The sequence below is a fragment of the Cucumis melo genome, chromosome 8, assembly GCF_025177605.1.
Source record: "Cucumis melo cultivar AY chromosome 8, USDA_Cmelo_AY_1.0, whole genome shotgun sequence".
Taxonomy (NCBI): domain Eukaryota; kingdom Viridiplantae; phylum Streptophyta; class Magnoliopsida; order Cucurbitales; family Cucurbitaceae; genus Cucumis; species Cucumis melo.
Window position 1 is genome coordinate 33,368,477 of NC_066864.1, and position 21,544 is coordinate 33,390,020.

Consider the following 21,544-nt stretch of genomic DNA (forward strand, 5'->3'; position numbering starts at 1 on the left):
TTTTACTAGAGTAATATAATCTCTTCTCTTGAGTCTGAGACCTCCTAGACGTAGATGCAGTATCATCGAACTGGGTTACCATTATTTGTTTATGTATCTTAAGTATCTGTAGGTGAAACATCTATTATTAACTCCTGCATCAACAATTTATACTTTCGAAACTGAACATTCACTTTCTCATTTTCGTTCTTTTTCCTTCTTCTTCTTCTATCTTTCTGTCTTCTTTGTTCTTCACTAAAAAACTCGTTTATCCTACTTCCTTCCTTTTCTATCGTTTCTCTTCTTAATTTTTTTTCCTTTTTCCTTTTTCCTTTTTCCTTCTTCCTTCTTCATTATTTTTCTATCTTTTAGTTCTTCCTTCTTCATTCTTTTTCTGTCTCCCTTCTTCCATCTTCTTTGCCTTCTAACTTCTATATTGTCTACAATATTTTTTTGTCTACAGACGTTTAAGCACTCGGAAGCATAGTTGAAAGAAGCTTCGGAATAACAAAGAAGCATCGGCGGTATTTATCCATTTTAGGAGAGAGATTTTGTTCCCATTTTTTTTAATCATTTGTATCCATGGTATTTATGCATTTTAAAAAATATTTTGGTTCCATTTTTTTAATAATTTATATTACTTGCACAATATTTATTGTATGTTTTCTTTAAAAAATAAACACAATAATCTACCTATTCTATTGGAAAAAAAACAGAATTGAAAATATTATATATCCTTTTACAACGATTCTTTTCCCTATAATTAAAAGGGATGAAATAGAATAATATCATGACGAGACGAAGTAATCGATTGAAAGCTTTAGGGGTTATTGGAAGAGGAACTAGACTCTAAGGAGATATATGAAAGTTTAAGTAGTTTTGAAGAGGTATTCCATTTTTAATTGAAAATGCTTGTTCATACATGAAACAAACATTGTTTAAAAAAGTAATTTTAAATTTCATCCTCTTATGTTGTTTATGTTTGTTCATACAAGAAACAAACACCCAAATGGAAGTGAGGTCAGTTGAAAGATTGAAATTAAAAGGAATGAAGAAGAGAGAAAGATCTGAAGTGATATGTGGTATGACTGCAAACAACAAAATAAATCGAAGACGAAGGTAAACAAATTATTATTTTAAATCCAAATCAGATTTATCTGGCATAAAATACTCTATAGTATAATATATATATACATTGTTTTACAGAGTATAAAGCAACCATAAGAAGTTAAAAGAAAGGGAAAAGAAGTTATGGATGAAGAAAACAAGGTACTAGAATTTTTTTATTATGTTTTAATTATACCTTGAGCTCAGAAGCCAATCATCAAGACTTAAATGATTTGGAGGAGTTTTTCCAACAACATTCCATGTAGCTACAAAGATTCTATTCATTTAAACGGAAAGAAGAGAGACAAAGAAGAAATTAACTACATAGTCCAAAGAATTCATAATCTGGAAACAACAAAATAGAGTATACATACCTGTAATTGTTCACATCATTGGTCTATGGAGAGTCAAATTCAAAATTATAATTTCTCTGGCTTAATCCCTCTAGAAACTTATCACATATAAATTATAAAAGGAAGGGAAAAAAAGTAAACTTTACTTGAAATAATGATGGATGAGGTCTTCATTATAAACCAATTTGGCTTTTCTTGATGGCGCATGACTTAGTGAGGTTGTGAATTTGGGAATCTGTCTTTTGATTCCCTATCCATTCTCCCAATAAATACTTAGTTGCTTAACTACACACCACTCTTGAAGCTCCTACTTACTTTTTGTTTTGGCTTAGACTAATATTTATCACGTGCAACTTGTTTTATTCTCTTTGATACTGAAATGAAAGTTCAAATCAAACTTTAGCCTTCTTGTTTATATTTGGTAACATTAACTCCACACTACACATTTACTTTTGCTTTCTAATTGATGTGAATGCGGGGATATTTAAAATGCAGGATCATAGTAACAAGGTGGAAGATACTGAAGATAATATAGAAGAAAAAGAGCAAAAAGAAAGCAAGAAAGAGATTGGGGAACAATCAGAAAGCCATGGAGAAATTATTTCAAAACCAACCTTGAAGGCAAGAGTTAAAAAAAATCTTGAAAGATCAAGGAAGACTAAATAGGGTCTAGAAAAAGTTAGTCAGTATTTGAGAAAGAACTGAGGTTTGTAATAGCCCTTTATTATAAGTAATATTTTTTCATTAATTGTATTCAGGGTGGTTGGCTGAATATCTAAGATTACATTCGGATAAATTTAATTATAGATTACTTATTATTGAATTCCATATATTTGTGTTTGTGACTGGATGCATGAGAACTGATTACGTTGTTTATGTTGTGACTGGCTGTATAATTATAAATTACTTATTATTGAATATGTTGTTTTCATTGTGATTGGTTAAATAGTTATAGGTTAATTATTCTTGAACTGCATATATTTGTATTGTGACTGGCTGAATAAGAACCGATTATGTTGTTTATGTTGTGATTGGCTGCATAATTATATATCACTTATTCTTGAATATGTTGTTTGCGTTGTGACTGGTTGAATAGTTATAGGTTAATTATTCTTGAACTGCATATATTTTGTGTTGTGACTGGCTGCATAATTATAAACTATTTATTCTTGAACTGTATATATTTTTGTTGTGACTAGCTGCATAAATAGAAGAACTACATATGTTTGTGTTATAACTGGCTGTATAATTATAGACTAATTATTCAAAGTGCGTATATTTGTGTTATGACTGGTTGCATATTCATTATGTCTTTTATTGTCTTAGGATGGATTATACCTAATGCCAATCCAAAAGAGAAATGGATCATTGAGGATAAACCTTGAAACTAAGTTAGAAGCAATTGAAAAAATCAAGCAAAACCTAGGTGATGCATATTATACATTTAGGGAAAATTTAGGGAAACACCTTTTGACACTTCCTTGACTTTGCGATTACAAATCAATCCTCCCAATTGCTGATGCATCTTATACAAAAACAATGCAATCCAAAATCTTCTAAAGAATTGAACTTCTCAAAATGAGTAAGAGTGATAAGATTTGGTCTTAGAGAATTCTTTAATAATTGGGCTTAATTGTGGACCCTTACCAAAGATAACCAAGAATGATATTAAGGGAGGGGGTCATATAAAATACATGTATTTTAATGGAGAAAGTAAAATAATGAGGATGTATATCAATGTAGGCTTTAAGGTTAGTAAGATTGGGACTGACAGTGATAGGTTAAAAATGGCTCAACTATATTTCTTGGAGAGTTTCCTTTAACCTAAATAGGATAGTGTATATGTAGACATTGACCATGTGTTGATGGTCGATGATGAAGAACTTTTTAGAACATATCCTAGAGGTAGGTTAGCCTTTGACCTTTTAGTTGATGCAATGCACAAAGTAGCATCTAGTAAGTGTGCTATAGGCATGAAGTTAGGTGGTTTTGTCTTTCCAATCCTTGCATGGGCTTATGAAGTAATCCTCACTTTGACCTCACGACAAAACTATTTTGCAAAAAGAGTCGGAATGAAGATACCAAGAATAATAAATTGGGCAGCTAATAGTTAACCAAAATGGATGGACTTGCAGAAGAAAGTATTTGAATCACCTGACGTAACGTCTTTTAAGTATTACACGATAATTATTTTTAATAATCAACATCCTTTAAATAGTACACAATAATCAACAGTTTTTATATGTTTGTTATCCTATAGCTTGAAATATGTCCACTTATAGCAACAAAAGAAGAAAAAACAATCTCTTGGTTTGAACCATTCTTGGAGGAAGAAAAAAATTACATTCTTGAAGTAAAAGAAAAACTTTAGAAAAGTAGATCACAGTCACATGTAGTGGACCTAACAATTAATAGAGGGGGACACTACTCAGTTGACAATGATCTTATATTGGAAAGGCTAGAAAGAATAGTGAAAAATCAAGTGATGAATGAAATGTTGAATGAAAATCAACAAGTTCTTATGAGGAACCAAGCCTTACTGAAAAAGAAAATGGAGCAACTGATGGAGAAAATGAACCTAATGGTGAATAAGATGGAAATAATAGAAGGATATGTAGAGGAGCAAGTTAACAACCAATAATTTATGGAATGTAGTATAATTACATCTTAATTACATGGTCTATTACATATAAATACTCAATACAAATAATTACATACTAATGCTTTTAAAATCTAAATAGGCGGCCACTGAATTTCAAAGGAGGCTTGATGGTATAGAAAAAGAAGAATACGAGAATGAAGGAAATCCAAATGTTAGTACATCTTGTAGGGTGGCAAAATTTCAACCAAAAAAGGATGATAAAAATGAAGGGGATGGAAATAAACAACACCAGACAACAACTCCTAATCTGGTCAACAAGCAAATACAACAACCTAATGAAGAAAAAAAATAAAAAAACAGAAGGAGGTAGAAACACAAGCCACAAGGAAATAAAATACAAAATGATCTTGCTTAAATTAATAAGTCAATGATATCTTATAATTTTATGTCATGAAATAGAATGTCGAAGATTTAGATGATATAATTGACAATGTCATCAACTCAATTAATGAGGAGGAGATATATGAAAGTTTGTCAAAACAAGCAACATCCAATGCTATTGGGAAGGTATGAAAATTATCTTGATCCTAAAATATATTATTGAAGTAGTTAATGAATGTATACCTAGTAAAATGTTTTAAATCATTGAATAGTAGGATTCAATCGTTGGACAACGAAAAGATAAAGCCTTTGGATTTCACTAATTGAGGGGCAAAGAATTGAGCAAATCAACGAAAAAGGTCAAAAGAAAATTGGATAAGATTGACACAAACTTGAAGTCAATGCAAATTATCCTACGACATGTAAGTTTGAATAATTTAAATCATGACTATTGAGTTTTCGATGCACTTAGACATAGTTTAAAGCTTGTACTAAGAAAATTTATTATTGCTTTTTAATAGTTAGGTACAACTATAGAAGAATTTGAGATTATAAGAGAAGAAAAGGATTGATTTATAGCTAAAAAATCAGAACAATTATGGAAAGTACCTAACACATCAATAGGAGGTACATGGATCGATGTGGTAAAGGGAAGTTGCTCGAAGGATTAAAAGAAAATGTACCCATGCACCATCGTTTGATCTTCACTTGAGTCAAGCATTATGGGATGTGATCATTAAATACATATTTCCTTTATGATGAAGTCAGTTTGAAGTTGAAAACATCAAATTTCGAATAAATTCAAGAAGGCCAATAACAGTTAGTCTTCTCTAGTAGCTGAGGTTGTAAGAAGACAATCAGAGGATAGTAATTTACAGAAGAAGTTTGGGAAATCCAAGAAAGGCTTAGAGGTGGAGTTTGAACTGAGAACAGATGAAGCCATTACTAAACAAGGAAGATTATGTGTTCCGAATATCAGTGAGCTTAAGAATGCTATTCTAGAAGAAGCTCACAGTTTAGCTTACGCTATGCATCCAAGTAGCACTAAGATGTACAGAGCTTTAAAAAAGACTTATTGGCTGCCTGGAATGAAGCAAGAGATAGCTGAATATGTTGATAGATGCTTGATTTTTCAATAGGTTAAACCAGTGAGACAGAGGCCAAGAGGATTTCTTAATTCTTTGCCAGTGCCAGAGTGGAAATGGGAGCATATTACTATGGATTTCCTGTTTGGATTACCTCGTACATCCAGTGGACATGATGGTATATGGGTAATAGTAGACAGACTCACCAAGACGACACGATTATACCGGCTAAAGCGACATCTACGTTAGACCAGCTAGCTAGATTATTTGTCGATAAGATTGTGAGTTAGTATGGAGTACCAGTGTCCATAGTTTCAGATAGGGATCCAAGGTTTACTTCTAAATTTTGGCCTAGTTTGCATAAAGCTGGGGACAAGGCTAAAGTTTAGTACATTATTTCATCCCCAAACAGATGGTCAGTCTGAGAGGACCATCCAAACTTTAGAGGACATGCTAAGAGCCTATGTCCTTCAACTTAAAGGAAGTTGGGATACCCACTTGCCACTTATGGAGTTTGCTTATAATAATAGCTATCAGTCTAGTATCGGTATGGCACCATATGAGGCCTTGTACGGTAGACCATGTAGAACTCCTGTGTGCTGGAATGAAGTGGGAGAGCGGAAGTTAGTAGGTGCTGAGTTGGTTCAGATTACGATAAACAATATTAAGTTAATCAGAGAAAACCTGAGAATAGCCCAAGATCGGCATAAAATTTATACGGATAAGCGAGGAAGAAACTTAGAATTCCAAGTTGGAGATCAAGTTTTCTTGAAGTTATCTCCATCGCGAGGTGTTATTCGTTTCAGAAGGAAAGGTAAGTTAAGTCCTAGATATATTGGGATGTATCAGATAACGGAACGATTGGGACCAGCAGCGTATAGACTTGAGTTGCCTATAGAACTTGCACGAATACATGATGTTTTTCATGTATCCATGTTAAGGAAATATATACCAGATCCATCACATGTGTTGCAAGAGCAACTAGTGGAATTGAAAGAAGATTTGAGTTATGTTGAAGAACCAGTTCAGATTCTCGACAGAAAGGAACAAGTTTTGATAAATAAGACGATTCCACTTATAAACGTTTTGTGGAGACATCATGGAGTGGAGGAGGCAACTTGGGAATCGAAAGATCAGATGAAGAAGAGATACCCGATACTTTTCAGTTTAGGACATTCTAAATTTCGAGGACGAAATTTTCTAAGGGGAAGGTAAGTTGTAAACCTGATATTTTCTTGGTTTATTTTATTTTATTTTTTTTATGTGAAAGGAATAAAAAAATGGAAATTATATATATATATATATATATATATATATATATATATAATGTTTTTATTAAGTAAAATAAAGAAAAAAGAAAAGAAAGGATAAAGGAAGGAAAAAGAAGAAGAAAATTTTCATTTTACTTTTCTTCTTCTCTTCCCTCCACCGCCAAGGTTTTCTCCATCCATTTCCACCACTTTCTTCACCATTTCTACACCAAATTTCAGAGGAATTTCAAAGGGAAGAAGATTGAGAAAGGAAGAAGAAGAATTTCAAGAAGTTTTGTTGAAGAAAGAAAGGGAATTGCAAGCAAAGCTTCATCCTTGGCAAAAATTGATTCACACAACACACCTCTAATGTTCAGTTGATTCTAAGCTACACAAGACGAATTAAGAGGTGAGGTTTACATTTAATGAAAGATAGTTCATTTTCAAACAAATTTTAAGAAGAAAGTTTGAGCAAATTCGGATGTTCATTAGGTGATTTTTTATGAAGCAAATAGGGCAGCTGGTTTTCACGCGATTTCAGGAGGTCTCTGGTTTTTCTTATTTTTTTTAGAGTACTGGTAGAGTTAGGATATCTATTTGGTATGGTTAGAAATCTTATTCAATTTACTACAACTTTCATGAAGAAATTGTGAACCGAAAACGACTAAAAATAAGTTAAATTGTGGAACAAGTTAAAGGGGTTGTGTGCGCACGATTATTGAAGTTGTTCTGTTTCGAGGGTTATCTAAGTTTATTCACAAGGAATCAGATTTACTTGTCTTGAGGTAAGTTTCAGAGGACCTCAAAGTTAAGATTTTGATATAAAGAAATCTCATTTTGATTAAGTATTGGAAGAGTTATGATCATTTGAATTTTGTGCTGCGAATGTAAAAAAATCCGAGAAGTGTGTTAAGTATGGTTTATTGTTTTTAAGATGGACTTCTTTAGCATTATCCTTAGTAAGCCATGTTAAACATAAAATTTGAATATCGTAATATTTAGGTTTCTAATACTTGGTTCTAGTTGTTTGACAGGCCAAGAGGAAATAGGTCAGATTTACACATCGGGAAACTAGTCCAAGACTGTGAGTGACCAAAACCAGTTTTTAAAAATATTTTCTTTTTCCTAAATATTTACTATGGTTGACTGATGTACACGTTTATTTACAAAGCATTGAATATCATTTGAAGTCCATGATTATTTTCAAGTATGAGTTTCGAGACTAGAATTCTTACTGAATGTTTATGCTAGCACATGATTATTGAATATCTAGAAATTATTTGCACCACTGTGTTTCAAACAAAGTATGAGTTACCAAGTTTTGTTTTAAGAACTACAACTTTTCACGAATAATCTAAGTAAGTTTAAGCTTTACAAAAGAAAAGGATAGCAAACATGTTTTAATGTTTTCATACGATTTTTCTGATGTTTCTATTAACTACGTGACTAAGGTGTTGAGCCCGAGGCTATATGGTACCGTGTGCACACAAGTTAGATTCCATTGTTGACATTGAGTGTACTCTGTAACAACGATGTTGTCATGAGTGCTGGATGGGACCCACTACGATGAAGACGATGAGAGTGTTGGGCGGGCCCCACTACATCGTAGAGCTTGTAAATGTTGTTGTACTGGGTGTACCCTACACAACGTAGATTTGTCATGTTAGTTAAAATATTTTGATATACTTGATAGGCCTTGCTAGATTTCAATGATGTATATACTGAGTATTTAAGGAAGCTATTCTTACGATTATACGTCTATGTTTACGACTTGTATAAACAAATTTATAAGTGTAAGCTTTCACGTGCTCTTACTTTTAAATTTCTAGTTTTAAACTGAGTCACTCACTAAGCTTTATAGCTTACCCTTCCAAAATGTTTTACACACTTTTCAGGTAGAGATCGAGTTTCCAGTGCCTGATAGACTGCCTTAGTCTGCTGAAGTTTCGATATCGATTGCCAGTACGTGGTTAGAGTTGTGCACAGAGTCTGTTGTATTATAATGTATATATCTTTGTATGATATAGATACTCCATAGTTTGTGTAAACTTTAGGAGCTGTGGTTGTATAAACCTTTGTTGGTTATATTTTAGTTAAGGTGTCTCTAGGTTTACTTGTGAAATTAGTTATTTCCGAGATACATTTCATGCATGTATATGATTAGTCTAGGATTCGTTGCGTTGTGTGTATGTATAATAGTTTATATACGAGGTTGGCAAGTTCATCATATTAAAGTTTTAAGCAGACTTGACAGATACAGGTAAAGAAAAGCGTTGTCCGTCGGCTTCATGCCATCTTTCGGTCTAAGCTAGCAAGTAGTCCGGAGGGGGTGTGACACATGATACTTAGGAAATAAATTCATGCTTAAGATAACATCAAACTCTTGCATTTCTTGCCGTAACAATTCCACAGTCATGCTCACACCGTCAATTACTACCTCCCAAACTCGATAAGAGTGCCTAATAACCATAACATGACAAACCATAGTGTAAATAAATACATTCTCTTCTAAGGGTTCTAACTTTCTACCCAAACCCAAAGAAAAAACACTAGAAACAAATGAATGAGTAGCTCTTAGATTTAGTAAAACTTGAGCAGGTCGATCGAAAATAAACAATGTACCCAAAAATAAACCACGTCTTCTTGTTTCTTTTCCTCTTCTTTTTGTGAGAGTTGCTTCATTTTCCATGCTTTTAATGGCAGTGCGACTCCTTTTGAATGAAATTTGGTTGTCTTCCTTTTCACGAGTCACAACTATCCATCCTTTGCTATCATCTTCAACAGGCTCTTCTTTGTTTTGGGAGTCTGTTATCACGATCTTTTGTTTGAATCGATCAATTATAGGTTTGAAAGTCTCAAACTGAATCAAGCTTTTTCTTTGATCATAAAGCTTTGTTGATGGCAAAACACTTGAAGTCATCTCAACTACAACATGATTTGTCTGAGTTATTTCATCAATATCCAACTCGATCTTCTTTTCATGAGACAACTTTAGAATTAGTTCCTTCAACACGAAATATCCAACAGGGTGACTAATGACCCAAGGGTACTTACAGTAGTTAGGATCATCTACTTTTGCTTCTTTGTTTGTATTATTTAGCTCCATATCATGGGCGTGAGTTGCCAACTCTCCAAACGTACGGGGTTTTATTCTCTACAGGATGTGAAGAAGCTCTCAGTGCATGCCTTGGGTGCACATCTCCACTAAAGACAGTTTTGTAAGCTTGTCTTCAAAATTCAGGCTTAGAGCTCTCTATCGATTTATGTAGTCGATGGCTAGCTCTTTCTTTCACTTCTTGGTGTTTGTTAACTCCACCATGCCGACAATTGATACAAGGTATATATATAATTGAGACAAGGTTCTAACAAAGTGTTAGCTAAATATATTTTATGAATAAACTGATTATGTTGAAGTTTTCACAAGTAGCCTTTCCACCGTCTGCAAAAGTCATCTTCCTTTTCTCCAGTCAGTCTGCAAGTGAAAGCTTAGAGTCAGAGTAGAGAATATTCCATCTTTCTTTCCCCTAACTTGTAAAGTCATTCCCTTTACCTTCCATTTTTGTATTTCTTTGTAAAATATGTGTTTACATTGTACAGTGGCCTACGACCAATATTCTTTAATACATTTCATAATTATATCTTTTCAATCTATCACTCCTTCTCTCTTCATTTGTCAATGTGTTATCTGTAGCTTAGTCTTGTGATAAGTTCTTGATATGAAGCTTAGCTTATAAAGCTTATCGTGTTAGTTGAGCTATAATCATCACTTGACCAGTGTATGTCGCCAACTATTCGAGAGAGCAAGTAGCAAGGATATGGCTAACGCATGCAAGGAGGGGTTTAAAGACAAATTTCACCTCTATGAGATAACTTCCATCATTTATGTCTCGAAAAGAGAACACGTGTGGGTATTTGGCACCAAGAGGTTGTCGCCCTTAAAAGAGAAGTGTAATAAGTCTTGTAAGTAAACTCTTCTAGATAGATCTTGCTTAATCGAGCTTTTTCATTTGCATCTCGAGAGGGAGCAAGCGTGGCGTTTAAGGCACTGAGTGGTGCTCGCCTTAATCATAAGCTAGTTAACTAGTCTATATCACATCAAGGCTGCCACATGGCTAAATCGCCTAATAACGCGGAGTCCTTCCTTCACCTTTTCTTACAACAAGTTAGTTTGCACATCCATCCTCGCCATCATTCTTATTTCCCCTTTTACAATTATCTAGTGTAGATAGTAGTTTAACTTATTCACACACCTTTACTTTATACTGTATAGTTATATTATATCGCCTAAATGAAGAGTAAACCTTAGAACTAAGCTTTAATATCAATTTCCTATGTTCGACCCTAGATTACCCAGGAAACTTATTATTTCGCTTATACTTGGGCAAGCAATAGAAAAATTTGTACTCAATAAGGACTTGGTAATTATGCGAGGACGAGAGAGATAAAGAGCATCTTGCATACAATGACCATGCCTCATCGCTTAGAATTAGATATAGACATACGCAACATTAAACACTAAGTTCAAGATTACACATTAGCAAGCAAGATTAGGACGGGGTTCGAGGTCGTTCTACCTAGGAACAATTTGAGGAGGAATCTAGCACTCTGATACAAGCTGAGAGTGAAAAGGAACAATATCATAAATTTGTCCAAAGGTTTATAAGGATAATGGGATCAACATCTAGAGATCCTAAAAAGAAATATGGTATTGAGCGACTTAAGAACTTAGGAGATATAGTATTCGAGGGTTCGACAAACCCAGCGAATGATGAGTCATGGTTGATATTTTAGTATTTAAGTTAAATAGAAAAAAATCACCTTTTGATACAAAAAAATAAATTTCATGTTTCTAATGGCTCTCACACCTAAAATTATCAATTCATGTTTAGCTTTTTTTTAGATGTGAATTGATAACCAGGAGACATTTAAAAAAAAACAAATAAAAACCTTATTTAGTGAACCTACGTAATTTAGTTTAAAAGTTGTAGGGTGCTAACACCTTCCCTATACACAACACTAACACTTTTCTTATACACCGACTCCCGAACCTAAATCTGAATTTACGTAGACCAATATTTTTTTACCAATTACACCAACTCTTAAATCTAAATTTGAATTTATGTAGAACAATATTTTTTTACCAATCACACTTTACTATGGTTGGTGGTGACCCCGAACCTTTTATTTATTAAATTAAATAATCGACGACGCCGGCAGCTCTACATCTCGATCACATCCCGACACACACAATTAGAACAAATAATTTTTTATATATTTTAATTGCATATGATGATAGACATTTAATGGCGAAAATGAAATTAGCACCCATTTTTAATGTCGGACAATTCATTTCATTTTGGTTAGATGACTAATATTGAAGAATGCGTTGGTAAAGATGTTTGATGTCAAGCGAAAAGCGACAATAATATTAAAGTTGGTCGAAAATCAACATAAAAGGTGAATGACTTCATATATCTTTAATAACATCTTCTTTGATGTTAGTTTTCGACTGACATTAACGGTCAAATTTCTTGTAGTGTTTACTAGGCAAACTGTATCAATTCAAATTCAAAGGGTATTAAGTAAAATGAACAGTAAATAAAAGGAAAATAAAGTACTTTTTAAGTGCTTTTCACCATGCTAACTTAGTATTCTGCTATTCCAAAGCAAAAATAGAACAAGACAAAGAAAATTCTAAATAGCATACTAATCATTCAATCTTCAATGTTAAGCACAAGTCAGATCCATAAGTAGAAACATTTAAGCACATCCCTTGTGAAGAAATCTTGAGGCCAAATCTTTTCATCCTTCATGTGCTTTGAGGAAGCCACATTCAATTCAAAACTTTGAAACTCAGATTAGACTCAATAGAACTTTTTAATTCTTCCTCTGCCGGCGTTGAACACCAATTTTGAAGCATCAAAATGTGCAAGACAGTAATATATCAACTAAATAACCTGAAATGAATCTGGGGACATATCCTAGCTAATTCACATTTCTTTTACATAGTGTGGCACTATCTTTCACACATTATTCGCAAGAAAACCGCGTAGATATCATTGGCTCTATGGGTGTCCTAACTAATCAAACCAATGGGGCCCATTGTGGCAATCGTCTCTATAACTATATTGCAAAAGACCCCATCCATCACGACTACATACACATAAAATATGTAAACACTTTAACGCAACTATGTACATAACAACAACAAACCACAATATGATAATGACACACCATTCTATGTTATGTTCTACTTCTAACTAAGTATTCTCCACTGGCATGAACTTCTTTCACCCTCTTAGCATACTCATCGTGTTCGTCTTCTTCCTCCTCTTCTTCTAGCATTTCATCATCCTCTTCTTCAATTCCCCATCTGAAGGCCTTGGCAATTGTCAATGGTGGGAGCGGCTTTTTCGCTTCCCCTAAGATTTTCATGATTTCGTCAAAACTTTGAACAGAGAAGCTTGGGTTATCACTATTGTAATAGATGGCTTGGGCTGACTCTGTTAATTCTCTTGGCAAGTTCTTTAAGAACCATGGATGACTCTTGATCTCTTTTACTGAAATTCTCTGTCGTTTTACACCAAGAGTATAAATTAAATGGAAAACAAGCGGTATCACTCAACATCTTGATGAAGATAAGTATTCATTTTAGAATGAAATAAAGAGATCAAGCACGGAATCTCTTTGCAGAATGAAAAGAATCCATGACAAAGAAATTCATTTATCTAGGTGTTACTTGAACTGAGAGTAGGATTCAAGTCAAACTATCTAGACAAAAAGGATTTCAACATATTTATATTAAATATCAATCAAATCTTGAATTTGAGCCTTTTGGTAGAGCCTATAAATAGGAATAATAATTTGAATTGTTGAAATTAAAGGCGTGACTTGTTTTCTTTCTACATTTTGAAACTCTAAACTAGCTGCTAGAAATCTTGTATTGGCTTGTTTCCTGCAAAACTAGATTATTACCTAGTGAGTGAGTTTGGAATACAAAATTTTTCAGATATTTCAAGAACTATCACAAAACTGATAAGAAGAGAGAGTGAGAGAGAGTTTTATGTACAAGCCTTTAAAAAAAACTAAAAGCTAAAATACTTGTCCAAGTTTCCCAGTAAAGAGATGGGTCTTTGTGTAATTATTACTTGTATCTATATCATGAAACTTAAAAATCAATTCAGATACTGAAAATAAAACTCACATTACATAATGAAGATAATTTTGTATTAATTAGACCTCTATATAATTAAGGATATGAAGAAAACATTTTAGTTTGTGATAGAAAAATACCCTTGACGGATTTTGGACAAAGATACGAGAGAGCAGGTGTCGACAATTTTGAGATACGTAAACATGGTCTGGTATTTTATACTGTACAGACATTATTCGCTGCAGAACGACAAAAAAAAAAAAAAGAAGTGAGGATATAAGAGATGTTTACTTTACTGAAATTACTACAGAAAGGAGCAAGCAAGGGACCTGAATAAGTTTCCGGTAGTTTCTAGGATCGTTCTGGTCTTCAAAAGGATATGCACCAACCAACATAACATAGAGAGTAACTCCACACGACCATACATCTGCTAACTAAATACGACCCAAGAGAAAATAATAAAAGTACGTCATTTCAGAGTTAAAAGTTTGAATGAAGAGAATCTGTTTTTTAATTGTTCTAATGATACAGTAACAACATTAATCATTTTTTATTTGCTTAAAGGAAACAAACTGCAAATCTTTCTCATTAGCATACTCTAGTGTTCATGTTCAAAATGTATTCAGTCATCTAGAATGTATCTTGCAACAAAAGTATATATGAAATGTTATTCAGCTTCCTTTTGCATAATCACCTTTCCATCATACTCTGGTCCAGATAGAATTTCTGGTGCTATGTATGCTGGAGTACCAATAGTTGATTTTGGTCTTGAATGCAACACAGATGACTACAGAAAAAAATTAACAATGTAGTAGCATAAAAATAAAGAAATATGAAAGAAAGAACCTACTAATTAATTGAAATGAGCAAACGAAATTGTCAAACTCAAATACCTTGGAGAAGCCAAAATCACAGATCTTCAAGCGTGGGGCTTGGCTTCCATCTAAAAGGGTGTTTTCCAGCTTCAAATCTCTATGACATATTTGCTGCAAACGATTGTCACATAAAATGTCGCATAATATTTATAAACGAGAAATAAAACTGCATGAGGCTTTGAATGTCTTTTATTCTACCATGGAATGACAATAATCGACTCCTGAAATCAACTGCTGAAAGAAATATCTTGCCTGTAAAATGTCAGATCAAAGAGTTACCAATTTCACAAAGCTAAGGCCTCCATACACCGAAGTCAGCTTAAAGAGATATCAAAGGTTTTGAGTAATTAAGTTTTCAATCTCAACCTCGGAGGGTATCTCCAAACATTCATAGAGTACGAGAGAGAGAGAGAGTAGATAAGAGACCTCATCTTCGCTAAATCGTCCAGCTTTGCAAATTCTTTCAAAAAGTTCTCCTCCAGCAGCATATTCCATCATTATCGCCAAATGCGTCGGGGTTAAAACAACCTGGAAATTCAACGTATGCTTCAAATTCATTTTTCAGTTCCCCAGCTTTTTAATCTCGATAAAATTTGATTCATTTAATACCAACAAGTCCATCCATCTCTCACTGATGAGAATCAAACTTTTTACATGGAAATTACAACAAAGCCACACACATTTTGCTGCACAAATGTTACCAAAACTTTGGCAATTACATGATGATGATAGATTAAAGAAAATCCTTACAAAGTAAAGAGAAACTTGCCTTCTTGAAACGAATTATATTTGGATGTTGAAGCGATCGATGGTTTATAATCTCTCTTGCAACATTCTCATCAATCTGCCAATACAAATAAGCATTATAAAAAAAAAAAAAAGAAAAAAAAAAAAAAAACAAGGATAATTTTGAAAGCCAAAAAATGAATGATTAGAATTAACCTTATGACCACGTTCTATGTACTTCATGGCAACAAGTTGTTTGGTGTGTTTATGTCTCAAAAGTCTAGCAACACCAATATTTCCAGCGCCCAACTCCTTGACAGCTTCATAATTATCCATATCTGCACAAAATAATCAAGTCCATATGTTTATGTTCATCAGACCTCAAACATTCTAACTTTATTATTATCATCATCATCATCATCATCATCATTATTATTTTGTCTTGTTTCAATTTCAATTCCAGCTCTCTCCCTCACCTTCTTCATCGTCCTCTTCAATACCCCTTCTGAAGATTTTAATGGTTGCCGAAGAAGGGAGCGGGTTTCTCGCCTCCCCCACGATCTTCATGATCTCTTCAATACTTTGAAGAGTGAAGTCAGCTGCTTTCTTATTTCTCTGATAATAGATGGCTTGGGCTGATTCTGTCAGTTCCCTTGGCAAATTCTTTAGGAACCATGGGTGACTCATGATCTCTTTGAGTGAAATTCTCTGTGGTATTGTGTTGAGAATTGAGAAATACATGGAAGACAAGCGATGTAACCCAACATCTTTAATGAAAGTACATACTGGGTAAAAAGGAGGTGACAACTACATTTAAAAAACTAAAGTTTTCTCATAATTAGTAAGCAATCTTTTTTTAATTAAAAAAGAAACTAAGTGGTGTGTGTACTCATTTTAGAATGAAATGAAATAATAAGAAGAAGATGGAATCTCTTTGTAGAATGGAGAGAATCCCAAATTTCCCAGTAAAGAAACTGACCTTAATCTAATTCATTATTATTTATATCTCCAAACTATGTAACTAATAAAAAATGAATTCAGATAGTAAAAGACATAACGAAAAACAAAACTTACAAAGTAATTAAAGATAAATATTGTATTTTTTACATTAAATATAAATGTTTAGGGGTGTATGAAGGCTATTCTAATTAAGTCCCCAGCTAAAACTACGATGCTGCCCTTTTGGAATTTATAGTTCAGAATATCAAAATACAAAACCAACAAAATGGAGGTGATTTTGAAAAGAATAGAACTCGAAGTAATTAAGGAAACGACAAAAACATACTAGTTTTTGCCAAATATAAAAATACCTTTGACGGGTTTCGAACAAAGATGCGAGAGAGAAGGTGTCGACATTCTTCAGATATGTGAGCATTGACTGGTATTTTGTACTGTGCAGCCTTTATTCGCTGCAGAACAACAAAAAAAACAAATGTGAGAAAGACGATCGCTTAAAGAAACTATACAATACAAGTACAACAGGGTAAGTACTGCACTGGACTGGACCTGAATAATTTTCTGAAAGTTTCTAGGATCATCTTGGTCTTCGAAAGGATATGCACCCACCAACATAACATGCAGAATAACTCCACATGACCATATATTTGCTATCTAAAACATGACGAAACAGAAGCCAATAAAGGCATTTTGGAGTTTGAATTTACAGAATCTTTTCTTTTTTTCCTACTAATTGCAGTTGGATTATCTGAAATGTGGAAAAGTCTATACCTTTCCATTATAGTGTTCTTGAGATAGAACCTCCGGTGCAGCGTATGATGGAGAACCCAAAAGAGATGACTACATAACAAATTGACAGAATAACGACACATAATTAAGTAGCGAGTATAGAGAAAATATGAAAGAAACAACATATTAACTTGGAATGAGCAAATAAAATTCCCATAATTAATAAAAGACCTTGGAATAGCCAAAATGACAGATCTTCAACCGTGGGGCTTTGCTTTCTTCTAAAAGGATATAGTCGAGCTTCAAATCTCTATGACATATTTCCTGCAAAGCATCGTGTCAAACAAAATATGGCTTAGTATATATGGAGTTAAAAGAAACCATATATATATGAGGCTTAGTATGTTTTTGATTCTACCATTGAATGGCAATAATTGACTCCAATAATCAATTGCTGGAAGAAAAATCTTGCCTGTAACAAATAAGACCACAGAGTTAAAAGAATCTCACGATGCTAGCAATTCTTTTTCTAGGGTATTGAACCCCACTCGTAGTTCATGGTGCGCCCCTTAATGCTTAAGAACCCTTCAACATTCTAAAACCATCTTCGAGAGATAACAGAGGTGTTTTAGTTTCCAATCCACTGCTTTTAATCTAGAAGTCAGAGCATGTAGTCTAGAGATGTTCTTTTTACAAACCTTTGCATAATGTCCCTAATTAAAATTAGATTTCCACTTGTTTAGTTTTTCCTTATATCAAACCTACAAGTGAAGAAAGTATTGAATGATATAATACTATTACAGGAAAATTACACCCAAATAGCACAAGGGAACGTCAATTGTCCTTGTGTTGTCAATTTGCTATGTAGTAATCACTTTTGGCCCTTTGATTTTGTAGATATTCGAAGTCCAAGGGGTTGATCAGCCAACTTAATGCGAAACGATGCTTATTGAATTGAAATCGAACCTAAAATGGGCCAAGGGAAAAAAGGAGACGTGAATCACCCCAAGGGATGCAGTGCTTTTTCCCAGAGGGATGTCTTGGATGCATAGTCCAAGCTGCCGTGGTGCTCAATTGTTGCACTGCGGCGCTCAAAACATTGACGGAAGTGATGCACGCATGTAACCGTTGCGGCCCTCAGCTCGTGTAACCCTATGCATTGATAAGAAATGGTAAATGCTACGTTGCCTTATCGATTATTCTGTATAAAAAACACTTTGTGTACAAATTAGGGAGAGCTGACTTTACCCAATCCTTTAATTTTGTATTTGAACAGTCTTCCATCTTTGTTGAAGATTTAGATTTACTGCTCTTTAAATCAAAATATTGCGTGGCTAAGAAGTATAACTTAGTTTGTATTTAGGAGTACTGATTTTCTTCCTTTGAGATTCTTGTGTTGATCATTATGAAATCTGCAAGTTATGAATGCTTACCTTGAATTTCTTCTTCAATCTTGCTTGTGTAAGTATCTGATAAATCCATCACCATAGTTCAATTCATCGTCTTAAATTTTCTCTTCTATAGTACCTAAGGGGTCATTTGCTCCAAGAATTATCATTATTGGATTGGGTTATAGTTAACCCAACCCTTATTTGGGAAAGGGTTATCATAACCCTTATTTTAGAATTATTATAACTCTTCTTGCCTCTCTCTTCTTCTTTTTAAATATTTTTCAACTCTTTATAACTCTATCTCTTCAACTTCTCTTTTTAAATCCTTCTCCCAAACACATCTTATCATTAAACTACATTTTTAACACATGTTATGTTAAAACTAGATTTATCATAACACTAGTTTTATTATATCACTAACCTTCCATACTCCAATTCTTCCCCTCAAACAGCCCCTAATAATTTAGGAGAAGATCACCTAGTAGCAAGGAAGTTAGGTTGTAATATCGATTAGGGGTTACAATTAAGAAACATTTCTCTAACTTAGGTAACTTTAATAAATTGATCAGTTAAACGGTGGATATCGATTGATTGCTTAGTTTGTCTTTGATCTTAATGCTCATTAATGGAGATCAGTCTAGGAGGTCTTATCTAGCTTGAAGTTAGTGTGATTTAATGGATGCCAACTTAAAGTCCCAAGTGAGAATGTCTAAACTGCAACTTCTACGCATTAATAGGCGATTTGATTATTTGAAATCAAGAAGAATCAATACTCCAATATTCACATTTCACTCAATTCGCATCACATCATCATTTCTACTTGCTTCAATTGTTTGCTTTTTTATCATAAATATGACTCTTTGTGGATGACTGAGCAGTTATCCTAGACTACTTAAGTTTGGAGAGTGAGGCAAAGATACATAAAGAAAAAATTATTTAATTTAACTCGAGTCATGGGATTTAACACTTTGTTTTTACTTGTGACCACACTAATAACAACTATCAGTTACAATAATTTATAGTAGGTATCAATTGCTAAGACTGAAAGCTACTATTAATGATAACCTTCGGTTTAAAAAAAAAACTAAGAAGGAGAATTCATAGTGGTGGAAAATATAAAAGTTATCATTGAGAGTAACTACCAGTATTACAACCGATAGCAGTTATCATTGGCTATTAGTAATACTAGAGATATAGTTGCTATGGATGATAACTTTCAAGTTGAGTAAATGGCGAAGAAGCATGCGAAAGAGTGGTTGGAAATGAACTTTTTAGTGTTTATTGTAATTATATTTTAGGGTTGTGCTATATATTATATTACTTGAATGTGATTTAGGCAAGTAGGTGTTAATTTAGGAATTGAATGTTCCCTTGTTATTAATTAATGGGAAGGGGTTGGGTAGCAAATGATGATAGTGTATGAGAGAGAGAAAAGAGAGAGATATTACACCACATCTTCGCTAAAACGTCCACAATTGCAAATTTTGTCGAAAAGCTCTCCCCCAGCAGCGTATTCCATCGCGATACCCAAATGCGTCGCCCCTAAAACAGCCTGCAATTCTTAATTAAAACCCAACTTCAACTTCAACTTCAACTTCATCTTCATATCAATTTCTCTCATAATTTCCACTCTTTCTTCTTATAAATCTAAAATAATACCAACACACACACCTCCCTCAATTTCTCAATAATGGGAATTTTAAATTTTGACATACATAGCATAGCAAACATGATATTGGATTATAATTAAGTAATCCTTAAAACCCATAAATAAATAAATAAGTAAGCAAACTTGCCTCCTTAAAACCAATTACAGTTGGATGCTGAAGCAATCGATGGTTAATAATCTCTCTTCCCACGTTCTTGTCAATCTATGAATACACAATAAAACCATCAAATTAAAATCCTCCGTATAATAATTAGAAACAAACAAATCAAAACTAAGGTTTGACTTGAAAAGGGTATAAAGGAAAGAAAATTAAACCTTTGGACCACGTTCTATAAACTTCATCACAACAAGCTCTTTGGTGTGTTTGTTCTTCAAAAGTTTAGTAACGCCAAAACTTCCAGCACCCAAATCCTTAACAACTTCGTACTTCTCCATTTCTAAACCACAAGAAACAAAAATCAATAGCAATATAGCTTCAAAATACAAAATATAGGCCTTCCCCAGAAATCAACAAATGGGCTAGCTCTCTACCATTTTTTATTAATGTTTTTCACTTGTCTTGTTCCAATTCCCATGTCATCAAATTTTGACTTTTTTTTTTTTTTTGTATTTGTTTTTACTTGGTTTTGTAATTTGTTCCAATATCAATCTCCTCCCCTCTCACTCTCACAAGTACTGTTTCTTTCTTTGATGGGTGACGATGCTTTACATTGACTTCAACCAACAAGTTCGTGGAAAATGGAATAATCTACACATTTAAATAAACAATTTTTGAATGTAACATCAAATATTCACATAATCACACGAAAATTCTAAAATCAAACATACAATTTCTGTTTGCTCTGCTGAGTTAGTTGTGCCACACGTCCATAAAAAATGGGTAAAATGTGTTTGTGTTCTGGACGTTTGAAATTAGCGATTCCTTAGTCACTCAAGATTCTAAATAATCCATTTGCTGCATTTCTAATTTTGAAATAGTAATAAGGATCAGCATATATAAATCAAATTTTGACCGGAGAAGCTTCCGTTCATTGAATTTCTATGAAGTCAACATCTTCATCATCTAAAAGTCCGATTTCATTTCAAACGAATTTACCATCAATCATCCTCGTCTTTTGTTTTTCGACGAAACTGCACAACCACAGTCACTGAAGCCGTCTGATTGTCAAATTACAATCCGTTGGTGCTTTTTGGTGAGCAGATTTTTTAGTTCAGATTCTAGTACGCTGTAAGGATTACTTGAATGTCTTTCTACAATTTGTTCCAAAACTTTAAGTGTGCAAAAAG

The 21,544-nt window shown here is 33.5% G+C and overlaps 1 protein-coding gene and 1 long non-coding RNA gene across 6 annotated transcripts; one reads left to right on the top strand and one right to left on the bottom strand.

Moving 5' to 3' along the window:
- The first annotated feature begins 6,883 nt into the window (after positions 1-6,883).
- On the top strand, positions 6,884-8,849 carry LOC107990956 (uncharacterized). Its single transcript, XR_007822850.1, has 3 exons — positions 6,884-7,166; positions 8,209-8,550; positions 8,653-8,849. It is a non-coding gene; the product is annotated as an uncharacterized LOC107990956 (long non-coding RNA).
- A 3,817-nt stretch (positions 8,850-12,666) lies between these two features.
- Positions 12,667-20,707, bottom strand: LOC103491624 (serine/threonine-protein kinase SRK2G-like). 5 transcript variants are annotated; one of them, XM_017045297.2, is made up of 18 exons: positions 20,573-20,707; positions 20,385-20,459; positions 20,039-20,140; positions 17,616-17,669; positions 17,429-17,521; positions 17,240-17,308; positions 17,018-17,122; positions 16,822-16,920; positions 15,988-16,219; positions 15,728-15,849; positions 15,555-15,629; positions 15,212-15,313; positions 14,984-15,037; positions 14,804-14,896; positions 14,605-14,697; positions 14,240-14,344; positions 14,051-14,149; positions 12,667-13,327 (listed from the first exon to the last, which is right to left on the bottom strand). In XM_017045297.2, exons 1-18 carry the CDS (start codon positions 20,690-20,692, stop codon positions 13,001-13,003), a joined length of 2,019 nt encoding a protein of 672 aa, XP_016900786.2. In that variant the 5' UTR covers positions 20,693-20,707; the 3' UTR covers positions 12,667-13,000. The 5 variants fall into 5 exon arrangements, with proteins under 5 accessions (XP_016900786.2, XP_050944261.1, XP_050944259.1 ...); XM_051088304.1 differs by lacking the exons at positions 20,039-20,140; positions 20,385-20,459; positions 20,573-20,707 and adding exons at positions 18,202-18,349; positions 18,446-18,678; XM_051088302.1 differs by lacking the exons at positions 20,039-20,140; positions 20,385-20,459; positions 20,573-20,707 and adding exons at positions 18,164-18,349; positions 18,446-18,678.
- Positions 20,708-21,544: the final 837 nt, after the last annotated feature.

Coding starts and splice junctions, on each gene's coding strand:
- LOC103491624 (XM_017045297.2), bottom strand. CDS start 20,692: ATGGAGAAGTACGAAGTTGTTAAGGATTTGGGTGCTGGAAGTTTTGGC. Junction 17,522..17,615: donor TCAATTATTGCCATTCAATG/GTAGAATCAAAA, acceptor GATGCTTTGCAG/GAAATATGTCATAGAGATTT. Junction 15,314..15,554: donor ATATAATTCGTTTCAAGAAG/GCAAGTTTCTCT, acceptor TTGAATTTCCAG/GTTGTTTTAACCCCGACGCA.